This window comes from Molossus molossus, unplaced genomic scaffold, assembly GCF_014108415.1.
Source record: "Molossus molossus isolate mMolMol1 unplaced genomic scaffold, mMolMol1.p scaffold_m16_p_21, whole genome shotgun sequence".
In the NCBI taxonomy this organism is placed as follows: domain Eukaryota; kingdom Metazoa; phylum Chordata; class Mammalia; order Chiroptera; family Molossidae; genus Molossus; species Molossus molossus.
In genome coordinates, this window is record NW_023425357.1 from 14,830,351 (window position 1) to 14,846,461 (window position 16,111).

The window sequence follows — 16,111 nt, forward strand, 5'->3', positions numbered from 1 at the left end:
ACCACTGGGACACACAATCACATACTTTCACAATCACACCTTTTCAGCCCGTTCCGCTCAAACAAACTTTATAGTCACCGTCCCCGCGCCTTGTACTTTTCGCCTTGAGTCTCTCGGGAATCGCGTCAGCGACCAGCCCAAACCTCTCAAGGACCAATCGCATCAGCGACCAGCCTAAACCTCTCAAGGACCAATCGCGTCAGCGACCAGCCCAAACCTCTCAAGGACCAGTACGCTGGTCCAGCACAGCTCTGCTCAGGACACTCCACCTCCCGTTGGGTACCAGCGGCAGGCGCTGCGCCCTCTGGGAAATGTAGTTCAGCGAAGCCCTCGCGATAAACTAGGTGGTGCCGGGCTTGAACCCGGCCCCAAATATCACACAACTGGAGGCTTCTGGCGCGCCTGGCGTAGCCTAGTACTGTGGCTCCTACGGAGTCAGCCCAGCGTGCTTGAACTGAGCTTCTACACGCCAAGGCACACACACCACTGCTCTCTCCCAGAGGCGGAGTTAACACAGTGTTATCTGAGTTCTGAGACTCGACCCACTGAAACTTCTGGGAAATGTAGTCCACGGTGAGAACAGTGGAAGACCGGGCGCATCGTCTGAATCCATCTGGTGCTGAGCCCGGGCTTGGCGGAGCACCGGAGACCTCTGGGAGTGCTGGCCAGCCCGGAAGCGCAGGCGCAGACTTCCTGGCTCGCCATCGGAGTCTTTGTTTGCTGGTGAGTTTGGTTTGGGTTCGGCCGAGCGCGAATCTGGCTGTGGGCCCCGCGTTTCTGGGCTCAGTATTTGGCTGGGAGGCGGTAGAGGAGCGTTCGCGGTGTCTGCGACCTGACCGGGAAGGCTGAAGGGGAAGGATTGCCTGCTGTGACGTGAAGTGGCCAAAGCATATCTGGAGGGGCAAGGGTACAAGAGGAAACGGGGGCGAGTTCGCGGGTGGGTGACCGAGGGTGTGAGAGGGTCGTAGAGTTACAGCTCGTGTGAGACAGCGTGTGGTTCCAAGTTTGCGCGGATGAATGGCACGTGAGTTTTGTGGGGTAGTAACCGCTAAACCTCACTGTTCCCATTTCTAAAATAATGATTGTAATTAGAATGCATCTTTCTGGAGCATCCGTTTTGTCAGAAAGATAAGAAAAGGCTAAACAATTGAGCGATAGGTAATTTTTAAAGCGATTTTGCATAAAAGCAGGCTGGCTGTGGTGTAGAAACGAAATCAACATTAATTTTTTTTTTTTTTTTTAAGAGGAAAGATTCCCAAAGAACTTTTTATTGGGTGTCTGGAGTCTCCCGTAGTTACTTTTCTTAATTCTTTGAAGGTACTTTGATGAGGCTGCTTTGAGAAGCCCTGGACTAAGGAATAGCTTTAAGAGGTAATTTCCACTTGTGCACACAGCACAGAATTAGGAAGCAAGCTGTCCTGTCTTTGGTGCAGAGTCTGACTAGTTTGTAAATAAGCATGAAAAATCTGACTCCTAATTTGGCCCAGACCAAATGGCCTTTGTAAATGTAGTGAAACAAATTTTCATCCATCTACACAAAGACTCTTTCAGTGTTTTATCACACAACATATTTTTCAATAACATTTTAAAAGTACCAGAGTACAAAAAACTTAATACAAAAACAATAGCTTTGATATATAAAAAAAAATCATTTCTAGAAAAGATGTACTTTATTTACAAAAGCAACAAATCAGATAAAACACCTAGGGATAAATATGTTTAAAGCCTATATTAAGATTGTTTTTAAATTTTAATGAAAGACCCTAAAGAAGACATGAGCAACGGGAAGTAAATATCATATTTTAAATAGATTTTAAAAGTCTACGTGGTATTGTTATGTGAAGAAAGCAAGGTACACAATGTTTGGTGTAATATACTATGCCATTTTTTGAGTAAATGAAGAAACTTTGGAGGTTTACAGGAAAATAAAACAATTGTTGGGGAGGGAGATGCAGCTATTTTTTGCTTTAGTGTTTTGTATATTTCTATTTTTACCCAGGGTGGAGGAATTAGATTTCTTTGTTCATTTAATTGCTGTTTAGATGTTTATCATTGCCTCTTTCTTGAATGTTTCCTTGACTTCCATGATACTACTCATTTTTATAATTCCAATCAAAATCAAGGAGCAAACCCTCCCTGCCTCAACTCCATTAGTGACTTATATTTCTGTTTGTCTTTTAACTATTAGTATTACTGGTTTCTAACTTTGATCGTCTTTTTTCACCCTGAAGAACTCTCTGAGCAATAGCATTCCATTTTTTTAATTCCAAATTTTAAGAACTCTGAGACATGAATAATACCAAAATGACTTCTTGACCCGTCAGCAACAAGGACTCTAGAGTGAGGATGAGGAGGGACAAGGCAGGGTTCTGATCAAGTCTCCTTTTTTCAGGGGAAATTCACACAATATATAGGGCAAGAAAAACAGGAAGCACCTGTTGCCAAGCACCACTTTGCCGGAAGCAATTCCAGGAAATACCACAGAAGGAACAAAAGGTCAGCAAAGACTGGCTGGTTGAGTAAATGGTTACTTAAAGGAATGCAGAATGCAGAGATATCCTGCCTTGGGGCAGGAGATGGCAGAGCAGATTTTAACAAAATGGATGCCATGCAAAAAGTCTCCCACAACTTCCTTTATATTTTATTCATATCACTCAAGGTTCTTGACTTCACATTTATGAGAAAAGTGTTGTTACAGGAGAAAATTATATTTAAAACTATGATTGTTCAATCAGGAGCAAGGCCACAAATGACACCTACTTAATAGTACCTGGGTTGTGATTCTGGAGAACTCTGGCAAGTCAAGTCTCATCGATTTTCTGTATAACCTAAATTTTAGAATTAAAATTTCTCTGTCCCATTTCTGAAATGTGTGCAGCCTTTAAATTGTATGATTGATTTGGCCTGAGATGCAAAGTACAAATATTTTTATCTATGACTCATATATATGTGTGTACTCCAGCTTTTAAGCCAAAGGGTCATCATTACATTTTCCTTATTCATAGGTCAGCTTCCATGTGCATCCCAAGGAGCTGCACTTTCCTTATCCTTTAAAACCTCTGACAGTCGTCAAGGCTCAGCCTGCAATCTGGGACACTGCTTTGACCCTCAACAATACCTTCCAGGTTCCTTTCTCAGTCACCTAACAGTTATGTGGTGAGTAGTCAATTGCATGGTAGCTTTGGTCTTTGTGTTCCTTTAAGGATCCATATTTCTTGCAAGTTGTCTCTTTATTATTTAGTTGTGGTTGGAGCTAGAACAACAATACCTTAGTTCCAATCAGGTATTGGAGGAAGAAATCACCACTCTAGGGCAAGGGTCAGTAAACTTCTGTAAAAAAGCCAGATAGTAAATATTTTGGACTTTGTAGGCCATAGGATCTTTATTGTAACTACTCAATTTAGGGATTACAGCACAAAAGCAATTTCCTTGACATTAGAGCATTTTGATTTATATTTTGAAAATACTTTTTAAACCATAAGATAAATCTATTAAAATGACCTTTTTACCTGGTATTTAGATGATGTTGCCTAGTTCAGTTCAGGACTGTCATTTTATAGTATGGAAAATTCATTTGTGATAAGTATATCTGAAGGATGTTGATGTAAATCCTATAAAAGTACAAGGGGTTTCAATTACGAAGCAGATGTAATTTTTGTTTTCTTTTGGCTTCTTAGGAATTTAGCTTAAGTCCCTATCTGTTGTATATCATGCTTTTGCAAATTTAATGAATTAAAGAATCAGTTGTGCCCTGGCCGGTTTGGCTCAGCGGTTAGAGCGTTGGCCTGCAATCCAGAGGGACCCGGGTTCAATTCCCGCTAAGGGCATGTACCTCGGTTGCAGTTTGTCCCCGGCCCTGGTTGGGTCCTGTGGGTGGCAGCCACTCGATGTATCCCTTTCACATAGATGTTTCTCTCTCTCTCTCTCTCCCTCTCTCCCCCTCCCACTCTATCTGAATGGAAAAATGTCCTCGGGTGAGGATAAAAAAAAAAGAATCAGTTGGAAATTTTTAAATAAATTACCGTAGTTTGTTAAAAGTTTAGTAAAATCCACATGCTAAGCCATCTGTGCTCTGGGCTTTGGGATGATGAAACATCTTAACAGTTGTTTCTATTGTTTTCCTATGTTTATTTTCTATTTAGTTTTTGTCTTCTGGTTTCAGTTTTCATAGGCTGTATTTGCTAGGTTTTTAAATTTTTTTGCATAGGTTTGAGCAAAATAATCTCTACCTTATTTTCTTCTTATTAAAATGATTATTTTCAAATAGTCATTTTTTATTTTTATAATTTTGTTTTTATTCTGTTAGCTTTTTCCTAAGAATCAACTCATGAATTTATTATTTCATATTTTTTTGTAATATATTAATTTATTTTCTTATCTTTGTTAATATTTCTGTTTTTATTATGTTTTCTTTTTTGTAATTCATTTGAATGCTTACTTTATTATTTTACTTCTTTTAAAAATAATGTAAACATTAATGCTAACTCTTCTATAAGCTTTTTTTTCAAAAGTGTTCTATGGGTTCTGATATACATTGTTTAAAAATATGATATAGCCCTGGCTGGTTTGGCTCAGCGGTTAGAGTGTCGGCCTGCAGTCCGGAGAGATCCGAGTTCAGTTCCCGCTAAGGCGTGTACCTCGGTTGCAGTTTGTCCCCGGCCCTGGTTGGGTCGTGCGGGTGGCAACCACTCGATGTGTCCCTTTCACGTCAATGTTTCTCCTTCTCTCTCTCCCACTCTATCTGAACAAAAAATGGAAAAATGTCCTCAGGTGAGGATAAAAAAAAAAAGATACAGAACAGTTCCATTATCAGTTCTTTGGGTCCTTTTGCAGTTGAACCAAACCCCCTCCCCCATCCCTGAGGCTAATCTGCTTTATATCACTATAGCTTTGCCTTTTCTAGAATTTAATATAAATATAGTCATACAGTGCATAATCTTTTGCATTTAATTTCTTTGATTCATTTTACATTTTGAGATTAATTCATGTTGTATATTTTAATATTTCATCTCTTTATTGTTGATTAGTATTTCATAGTATGGACATAATTTGTCTATTCACCAGTTGATAGACATTTGGATTTTATTTTTGACTATTATGAACAATTCTGTTGTGAATATTCACATATTAATCTTTGTGAACATATGTAGTATTTATTTTTCATGAATAAGGCCTAGGAATGGGATTGCTGGGTAGAACAGTAAATGTATATTTAACTTTATAAAATATTCTCAAATAGTTTTCCAGAGTGGCTGTACAATTTTTCTTTCCCACCAAAAATTATGCTAGTTAAGTGGCTTCACGCTATCATACTTGGATTGGCAGTTCTTTTAACGTTGGCTATTTTAAAGGGTGTGTAGTATATCTCATTGGGATATTAATATGCATTTTCCTGTTTACTAGTAAAGATAAACTTTTCAAATATGCTTATTGGCCATTCATATATCTTATTTTGTGAATGTGTATTCTAATCCTTTTCCCCATTTTAAAAATTAGGTTGTTTATCTTTTTATTATTGTGTTTCAAGGGTTCTATATATTTGGGATACAAGCCCCTTATGAGTTTCTCCCAGTCAGTGGCATTCCCTTTTGTTTTCTTAATTGTGTTTTTTTAAAGGCATTAGTTTTTAATTTTGGGAAAGTCTGTTTTACCGTTTTTTTCTTTTATTTTAATAGTTTCAACACTTATATGAGTGTTTTTCCTAATTATGGAAATTGTAGCATTGATATGAGTGACAGCAGGGTCAATTTTTGTAATGATTTATAAGAAAATGAGGATAGCCCAGCCGGTGTGGCTTAGTGGTTGAACATTGACCCATGCACCAAGAGGTCGCAGGTTCGATTCCCGGTCAAGGCACATGCCCAGGTTGTGGGCCCAATCCCCAGTGGGGGCATGCAGGAGGCAGCCAGTTGATGTTCTCTCTCATTGATGTTTCTATCACTCTATCCCTCACTCTTCCTTTCTGTCTAAAATCATTAAAGAAAAAATATTTTTAAAAAAAGAAAATGAGGATAAAATTTTGAGAGGTATAGATCAGGATAAAGTTTATATTTTCCAGCTAGAGGATGGAAAACAATTAAAGAAGAAAGGATTCAGAGAGAGACCACAAAAAGGGCTCTTTATAAGATAAGAGCTCGGGTGCCAGTATATCAGGCATAATCAATGAAGAAAAATAAAGTGAAAACTGAAATTGATGGCAGTAACAGCTTTTGTATCCAGAAACGATGCTATCAGTAATCAAAATACTACAGTATGATAGAGAAGCAAAGATGGATGTTTTCTGGCCTATTTTCTTTTTTTGTATTAAGTGTACGTGTGCTTTGCGTTTTAGCCCAAGTGAAAATCAGTTGCAACTAGATAAAAAGAGCACTGTCTATAGTTATTTCACAGTTATAGATTGGTTTAAGTTAAAGGCTCAAGTTGACTTGGCTAGGTAGCTCAGTTGGTTGGAATGTTGTCCTTATGCACAGAGGTTGCAGGTATGATCCTTGGTTGGGGCACAGACAAGAATCAACCAATGAATGCCTAACTAGGTAGAGCAAGGAGTCAATATTTCTCTCTCTCTCTCTCTCTGTTTTCATCTCTCTAAGACCAATAAGTACAATTTATTTATTTTTATTTTATTTTATTTTATTATCCTCACCCGAGGATTTTTTCTTTTTTTTTTTTGATATTTTGTTCAGATAGAGTGGGAGGGAGGGAGAGGAAGAGAGAGAGAGAGAAAAACATCGACGTAAAAGGACACATCGAGTGGTTGCCACCCGCACGACCCAACCAGGGCCTGGGACAAACCGTATCCGAGGTACACACCCCTAGCTGGAACTGAACCCAGGTCTCTGGACCGCAGGCTGACGCTGAGCCAAACCGGCCAGGGCATAAGTACAATTTTTTTAAAAGGCTCAAGTCATCAAAGTCATCTCTATAGGTATAATGAATAGAGGCTTTAAAATTTTTAAAGGTCAAATAAGATTATAGCTATTCTTTTTTTTTTTATCCTCACCCGAGGATATTTTTCCATTTTTTGTACAGATAGAGTGAGAGGGAGAGAGAGAGAGAAACATCGACGTGAAGGGACACATCGAGTGGCTGCCACCCGCACGACCAACCAGGGCCGGGGACAAACTGCAACCGAAGTACATGCCCTTAGCGGGAACCGAACCCGGGTCTCTCCAGACCGCAGGCCGACGCTCTAACCGCTGAGCCAAACTGGCCAGGGCAGATTATAGCTATTCTTGCTCCATCTTTCCTCACCCATGTTTCCTACACTACAGAGGTAACTTCTTACACTCATTTAACTGTGTTTACTGGTGTTTATTCTCACATTTTATATGACTATTGTACCTATTTTTTATTTAATTAATTTTAAACATTATTAACATGTTATCATGAAAAATGTGGGTCATGCCCTGGCCAGTTTTGCTCAGTGGTTAGAGCGTCGGCCTGTGGACCAGAGATACCCACCAGTTGCAGTTTGTCCCCAGCCCCAGTTGGGGTAGTGTGGTGGCAACCAGTCGATGTTTCTCTCTCACATCGATGTTTCTCTCTCTCTCTCTTCCTCCCTCTCCCCCTCCTGCTCTATCTGAAGATAAATGAAAAATGTCCTCAGGTGAGGATAAAAAAAAGAAAAGAAAAGAAAAATGTGGGCCATGAACCTTCCTGCATTTATTTTTTTCTTCATATTTTCTCTGGAACTCCTTTAGTAGATGTTGAAACTCTTGTCCTCCAATAGTACATTAATTTTTCAGTCATTGTTCCCTTTTTTTGTTCATTTCTCCCCTCCTTCATCTGTTCTTCCTTTTTTTATTCTAGGAAATTTCCTGGAACTTTTTTCCTGAATCTATTGAATTTTTAAGGTCAACAGCGTATTATTTCCAAAAGCACTTCTTAACAGAACTCTGTTAATATTTCATTGCTATATAATCTCTTAGTTTTTGTGATACTAATTCTAGTATTGTATTATTTGTATGTGTATGTTCTGTTTCTTGCCTTGTTTTTTTGTTTTGTTTTGTTTTGATTTACCTTTCATGTTAGGGCTTTCATCAAATTTTTGTGATCTTCAGACTTACAGTAAGGTAAACATTAGGACCAGAAAGATTATTGTAATCTCTGTGTGTATGAGTGGGGTTTGTGAAATAGTGGGCTTCACTGTATAGCATCAAGTCAGTATCTAGAAGTTTCCTTTATGTGATTCCAAACGTCAGTATCTGTAGGTGTTCTCAAGGTCTAATTTTTTCAGAAAAGACATTTCTGGCCCTGGCCGGTTTGGCTCAGCGGTTAGAGCATCGGCCTGCGGTACAGAGAGACCCAGGTTCGGTTCCCGCTAAGGGCATGTACCTCGGTTGCAGTTTGTCCCCGGCCCTGGTTGGTCGTGCGGGTGGCAGCCACTCGATGTGTCCCTTCACATCGATGTTTCTCTCTCTCTCTCTTCCTCTCTCTCCCTCCCGCTCTATCTGAACAAAAAAATGGAAAAATGTCCTCGGGTGAGGATAAAAAAAAGACAAAAGAAAAAAAAGAAAAGACATTTCTGTCATATGACACTTGGCAACTATCTGCAGTTCGGTAGTAGAAAGGAATTGGACCCTCTTCTGTATATAAACTTATTCATCCCCTTTTTTTCTGTTTGGTACCCTCATCTACTTTGCCTGTCATTACTAAATTTGGAGACTCCATTATACTTTGTCTGGATAATAAATTCCTATTTCATTCTAGCTAGAAGAGTTGGGCACATCAATTGCTCTTTTTTTTTAATGTTTTTATTGATTTTTTTTAAAAAGAGACAAACATCAATGTGAGAGAGAACATTGATTGGCTGGCTCCTGCATGCCCCCTACTGGGGATCGAGGTCGCAACCTGAGCATGTGCCCTGATCAGGGAATCGAACTGGGACCTCTCAGACCATTGGACGATGCTCAATCTCCTGAGCCACACCGGTCAGGTTCAACTGCTCTTTTTATAATCATTTTATTTAAGCTTCACCTTTCATTCTCACTCACATAGCCTTTCTCTTGACAGCTTTATTACAAATAACCTTGCTTTTAGGTGTCATCCTCCCCTGCTGGCATTTTATTTAAGCCACTGAGTTCTAAAGTTAATTTACAGCCTTTTATTTTTTTCCTTTTCAAAATTTTCTAAAGTTTTTCATCTCCTGACGTTTCCTCAACCTTTTCGTTTTGAACATGTGCTCCCTTTCACCCCCTTACTGTCAATTTAATGGAGTAGAATGACGAGGTGGAAATAAATATAGTTATGCACCACTTAAGATGGAGATAAATTCTGAGAAATGCTTCAGGCGATTTCATCATTGTGCGAACATCATAGAGCGTACTTACACAAACCTGCATGGCATAGCCCATTAGACACCTAGGTTATATAGATAACCTATGGGTCCACTGTCACATATGCAATCCATCATTGATCAAAACGTGCAGTGCATAGCTGTATCTTACTTAACCATACACCCTCTTTAACGATACTTCTGTTCATTTCATTTTCTAATCCTTTCACCCTAGGCTCTCCCAATTTTATGTTTGTCCTTTCATCCTGTCACCTGCCACATAAAGATGTTTTCTCTGCCCGGCCGGTGTGGTTCAGTGGTTGAGCAGCATCCCATGCACCAAGAGGTCTCTGGTTCCATTTCCATTCAAGGCACATGCCCAGGTTGTGGGCCCAATCCCCAGTGGGGGGCATGCAGGAGGCAGCCAGTTTATGTTCTTATTAATGTTTCTATCTCTTAAATATGTTTCTATTTAGAGAGAAGCTAAGAAAAATCCGCTAATAATATAATGAGAATGCTGTATTTCATTCTGTTTTGCCTACTCTCAGGATAATCAGTGCGAAAAGATTTCCACCAGAAATTCAACTTTGTTAGATACCCGAGAATTGATACTGGAAAGAAACCATGTGAATTTAGTGAATGTGGAAAACCTTTCATCTATGTGACTCGTCAAGAGATACTCAAGAAGTCTTGAAGAAAATACCTGCATGATAACAATGTTGAAGAGCCTTCAGACTGAATCAGATCTCCTTCAACATGATCAAATTCATGCTAGAGAGAAACCTTGTGAGTGTAATGAATGTGGAAAAACCTTTAGCCTGAAGCAAAACCTCATAGAGCATAAGAAAATGCATACAGGAGAGAAATCACATGAATGTCATGAATGTGGTAAAGTATTCTCTCGAGTCTCATCCCTTACTCTACATTTGAGAAGTCATACAGGAAAGAAACCATATAAATGCAATAAATGTGAAAAGGCCTTTAGCCAGAAAGGAAACTTCCTGTCTCATCAGAAACATCATACTGAAGAGAAACCTTATGAATGTGGGAGAGTGTCTATTCAGATGCCAGGTCTTATTAAGCACCAGAGAAATCATACTGGAAACAAATCGTATGCCTGTAAGGAATGTGGGAAAGCCTTCAATGGCAAATCCTATCTCACTGAGCATGAGAAAATTCATACAGGGGAGAAACCATTTGAATGTAATCAATGTGGAAGAGCCTTCAGCCAGAAACAGTACCTCATTAAACATCAGAATATTCATAGTGGAAAGAAACCCTTTAAATGTAATGAGTGTGGAAAAGCCTTTAGCCAGAAGGAAAACCTCATTATCCATCAAAGAATACATACTGGAGAGAAACCTTACGAATGTAAAGGGTGTGGGAAAGCTTTCATTCAGAAATCAAGCCTCATTAGACACCAGAGAAGTCATACAGGAGAAAAACCCTATATATGTAAGGAGTGTGGGAAAGCCTTCAGTGGCAAATCAAATCTCACTGAGCATGAGAAAATTCATATTGGAGAGAAACCCTATAAATGTAATGAATGTGGAACAATCTTTAGGCAGAAGCAATACCTCATTAAACATCACAATATTCACACAGGAGAGAAACCCTATGAATGTAATAAATGTGGAAAAGCCTTCTCTCGAATTACATCACTTATTGTACATGTGAGAATTCATACAGGTGATAAGCCTTATGAATGTAAAATATGTGGGAAAGCCTTCTGTCAAAGCTCATCTCTTACTGTGCATATGAGAAGCCATACAGGTGAGAAGCCCTATGGATGTAATGAATGTGGGAAAGCCTTCTCTCAGTTCTCAACTCTTGCTCTACACATGAGAATCCATACTGGAGAAAAGCCTTATCGGTGTACTGAATGTGGGAAAGCTTTCAGCCAGAAGTCACATCACATTAGACACCAGAGAATCCATACTCATTAAAGTTCTATGAATGCCTTGAATATAAGAAAACCTTCAACAGAATTCATACTTTGTAGTGTATCAGAAAATCCATCTCACAATAAAGTGACATGAATGTGGAAAATCCTTCAGCATTCAAAACTTACTGAGATGTTAAATAAAAAGTATAGTGTTATGAAAACATGCCTTCGGAACCCACATAACGAACATTGTTAATGCTGTCCTTCTTAGAAGAATTCTCATTGAAATAAAGATCCTCATGGACACCAATCACTATGGTTCTGGAAGGCCTACCTGTTGCATTAAAACAAAAATATGAGAGGTATAAAGATTTATAATTAAGAGAAAATTGTCATTTGTGTTATATGTTTTGGTATATGCGTAACCATCAATTACTTGCTCTTGATTCAGTCATTAAGTATCAGATTGTGACAGACTATTGTATCTTAAAACATGCATGCCTTTATGAGGAATTAGTAATTGACAGCTGTGGTATCACAAGTTGGTAGGGAAATCCTGCATGAGTCAAAAAAATTGTCTCAGGGTAATTGATTCTTCATATGGAAAAATATTAGATATTTGCTGTCATACATTAAAATATTTATTATTAAATCCAGTAATATTGAAGACTAGAATGCAAAATGGGAAACATAAGAATTGTATAGGAGAATGTTTTTAAAACCTTGAAATAGGAAAGAATTTCTAAAATTAATTCCAATATACTCACTCTTGAGTATATATTGATAACATGTACCCAGGGAGTCATGTACCTTTATGTTCATTGGAGCATGAGTTATATTAGTAAAATATTGAGAACAAATATGTGTCTCTTATGAAATGGTTGCATAAAATATAATATAGTCACACAGTAGAATATTCTCTAGTAGTTAAGTACAAGTTAAATATATTAACAAGGAAAACATGTAGAGTGAAGAAAAATGAAAGTGATGAATATATTATACCTGTGTGATTCTGAATTAAGTCACCACTAACCAACACCAGTATTAAGCATTGGTTATAGATGAACATTTTGATGTAAAACTGAAGAATGTGTTGCAAAGATACATACTCAGTTCCCAAAAGTGGTTGCCTCCAGAAAGGTAGTGGAACGGAAATGGAATCAAGCATGGTAGTTAAAGGATACTTCAGTTTTGTATCCAAATATCTATCTCCTACTAAAAAGAAAACTTCCAGGTAACCATAATAAAATGTTAGTTAATTCTGGGTTGTGGCAATATACGTGTTTATTTTATTTTATTGTGCTGTTTCTTTTAAACTTCTGAAAATTAAAAAAGATAGAGATAGGAATAGGGAAGCTGTACATGAAGTACATGTTAAAAAGGACTCACATTCCCAATCAGATGCTAATTTTTTATTTAAAATAGTTCTAAAATTATATCTTTGAAATATGAAAAAAATTTTAATTGTGATGGTAGCTTAACAGATCCATTTATTTAAATTTACATGACACATCACTGCATGGTTTCTGTTCAGAAGTTACATGATTTTGCAACAGATGGGTTGAATCACATACCTTTAAGGATCATATTTAATGATAGGTGCATAGACCTGGTAGAGAGAAATAATTCATTTTCACTGAAACATTTATCAGAAATTTTAATATCCCATATAACTAGTATTGGCAATGGGAATTAGACCATTTTAAAATGAGGAAACCATGTTATGCTTAAATTTTTCAAGATGCCTCTGAGTAAAACATCCACTCTTGCATTTTAGCCTCAATTTTAAACTCAGACTAATTTTTTCTCTATTCTGCCAGACATAATCAATGAATATCTCCACTCCCCATTTGTTTTTGTGGGGGAAATGGTACTGAAAGAGAAATAGATCTAAATAGTATTTTATTTGCGGCAAGTCTATTTTTAGAATTTTTGAAAGGGTTATTTGATCCCTCTTCACAACAACTTGACATATAGAAAGCTGTTAATGCTGTTTCTTAATAGTGATAAAAGTGAGTATGCGGCATTTGAACCTTAGGTTGATTTCACATATGTCAATTCCTTTTAAACTCAAAATAACAAGATCCTAATATAACTATAGCACTGCACTTCTTGTTATTAGCATTTTTGAAGGCTGGCCTTGAGATAAGATTATAAATACCAATGGTTGATTTTCTGAGGTAATGTACCCAAAGAATATACATGTTCAGGGATGGGGAACCTTTTTTCTGCCAAGGGCCATTTGGATATTTATAACATCATTCTTGGCCCATACAAAATTATCAACTTTAAAGTTAGCCTGCTATATTTGCTAATTGATTTCACTGGCCTTCTGCAGCTTGAATGAATCCAAGTTCTCTTCTATTTCATTCTTCAATAAACATTCTCTCATATTCCTTAAGCGTTTTGCCCTTGTGCTTGTGCACCTTTGAAGTCGCCAGAACTAGGAACTCTTAAGTCAGGCCAAACTAGAAGACTACCGAAAGGTAGTCGCTGCCTATAAGTGGCCAGTGCCAAGATCCCAGAACAAGAATAATTACACTGTACATATAAGATGAACAATTGCTGCACAGTATTTGTGATATTGTGTACTGTAAATTTATTCAGGCATCTCCCTATTCATTCATCTTATTGCTAGTTATTGCCACCACAAAGCACCAGAGTAAACACCCTTGTAATTGGCCCTTACATTTAGTTTTGTTTTTGTTTTTGTTTTTTGCTGGGGAGTTGATTATAGACAAGAAGTTGCTAGATATATTGGAGGATGTGTACTGATTTTAAATTTTAATAGATAATGTCCATTTTAAAAAGACAAAATATGTATATATATATGCAATGGAATACTACTCAGCCATAAGAAAAGATGAAATACTGCCATTTGTGACAACATGGATGGATCTGAGAATATCTGTTAAGCGAAAGTCAGACAAAAAGTCAAGAACCTTATAATTTCACTCATGTAGGGTATAAAAGTGAAAGTAACAAATGAACAGACAACAGTATGGTGGTTATACCAGAGGGAAGGAGGATTAGGGGAGTAGTAAAGGGGGTCAAATATATGGTGACCGAATATATGACTTTGGGGGTGGGCACACAATGCATGATACAGATCATGTATCAAATAATTGTACACTTGAAACCTATATAATTTTATTAACCAATGTCACCCCAATAAACTTAAAAAAAATAAAGACATCTAGTCCTGCAGTAGATGGATGGTATTAAATTACTCAAATTCATGCTTGTCTGATGAGTATAAATCTCACCTGCTCCTAGATTTGCTTCATAAATTTTGATATTGTTAACCCATTTTCCTGAAGTATTATGTATCTTTTTTTTTCAACTTTGAAGACCTCTTCATATATTAGATATTAGGAATTTGTCTAATTTTTGTTATTAAAAGTGACTCCATTAAAATATTTTAAGTTTCTATGTAATCAAATTATGTATTAATTTTCTCTAAGTTTATGAATTAGGAAGATATTTTTTGGAGTGGGTGGAGGTGGAAGAGGGCATAGAGGGGATAAATAGTGATAAATAAAATTAAAAGATTTTAATCTCTAGATTGTATGTATTATTTCTTAGGTTGCCTTGCAAGTTGGTTTTCTTAATATGTAAATATTTAATCCATGTAGAATTTAATGTCTTATAAAATGAGGTTCATTATTATTTTCTTGCAGATGGATTTCTGTTGTACAAGCACAATTCATTAAAACAGTTTATATGTTCAACAGCCAGTCGCACAGCTTTGACGCCAGCAGCAGTCACAGATTCGAACTGGCAATCAAATAAACAGAATAGGCTTTAACTCTAAAGTAGTTTTCTTGGCAGCTTTATCCTGATAAGAAAACACCTTCACAATCCTGCAACTGCCCAAGCAAGCACAGCTTCTGGGAAACATTACCATTCTCATCCAGGACAATTTACAATAATCCACAAGTGCATTTGCATGATGGGGCACACTCAGTTGTAAGACTGATACCTACTTACGCATAGGGAAGCCACTCCACTACCTTGGTTTTCCCAAGAGTTACAGTGCTCTAGTCACATAGGCTGTCAGTGTCTAGGTGCCAATTCACAGTTCTCCCCATTGAGGTAAAGGCTACAAATGGGATTTACAATGTTATTTTCTTCAAGGAAGCTGTGTTAGAAAGGTAAATCTAAGATCATCTTTCCAGACATGGGTCAGTGGGAAAGACTTGTTCTTAATCCTTTACTGATACCATTCCTTTTTCTATTCAACTGAAATTTTGCTATGTAATCATTTACCCATATGATCTTTCCCTCATTCAACTGAAACTACCTTGTATTTTCATTTATACCAAGACATTTCATCTTGTTTCACTAATCTACTTTTCTATTCCTATACTAATATCTAATATACTAATATCTAAACTAATGTTAGTTTAACATTAGCATTATTGCATTTTGATACTACATAATAAGATTAAGTTCCCCTTGCTCTTTTCTGTTTCAATGCCTACTCTTAGTTTTACTTCTACATAAATGAAGAGTTTTCTCAAATTACAAACACCTTTTGGTATTCTAATTAGTATTGCATTAAATTTATACATTTTGGGAGAAGCAACATTTATAATATTATCATTCTTGCCCCAAACATAGTATGCCTTTGCATTTATTCAAATTGTGATACATGTCCTTCAGCATAAGGATTCTGAACAAAGTAATTTGAAGCCCATCTTTGCTTAATACCATTATATTCAAGAAAGGTTTAATATTTGGGGGAATAACAAAATTCCCTGTTATGGACTGACTGTTTCCATCTCCCAGAGTTCATATGTTGAAGTCCTAATTGCCAGTGTGATAGTATTTGGAGGGGAGGCCTTAGGAAGGTAATTGGGTTTAGATGAGGTCATAAGAGTAGAGCACTCACGATGGGAACAATACCCTTATAAGGAAGAGAGAAAGAGGTATCTCTCCTTATGTATGCA

At 37.3% G+C, this 16,111-nt stretch overlaps 1 protein-coding gene across 1 annotated transcript; it reads left to right on the plus strand.

Annotated features, from left to right (window-relative positions):
- Positions 1 to 423: 423 nt before the first annotated feature.
- On the plus strand, positions 424 to 12,539 carry ZNF260 (zinc finger protein 260). Its single transcript, XM_036274688.1, has 3 exons — positions 424 to 723; positions 3,006 to 3,156; positions 9,823 to 12,539. Exon 3 carries the CDS (start codon positions 9,982 to 9,984, stop codon positions 11,218 to 11,220), a length of 1,239 nt encoding a protein of 412 aa, XP_036130581.1. The 5' UTR covers positions 424 to 723; positions 3,006 to 3,156; positions 9,823 to 9,981; the 3' UTR covers positions 11,221 to 12,539.
- Positions 12,540 to 16,111: the final 3,572 nt, after the last annotated feature.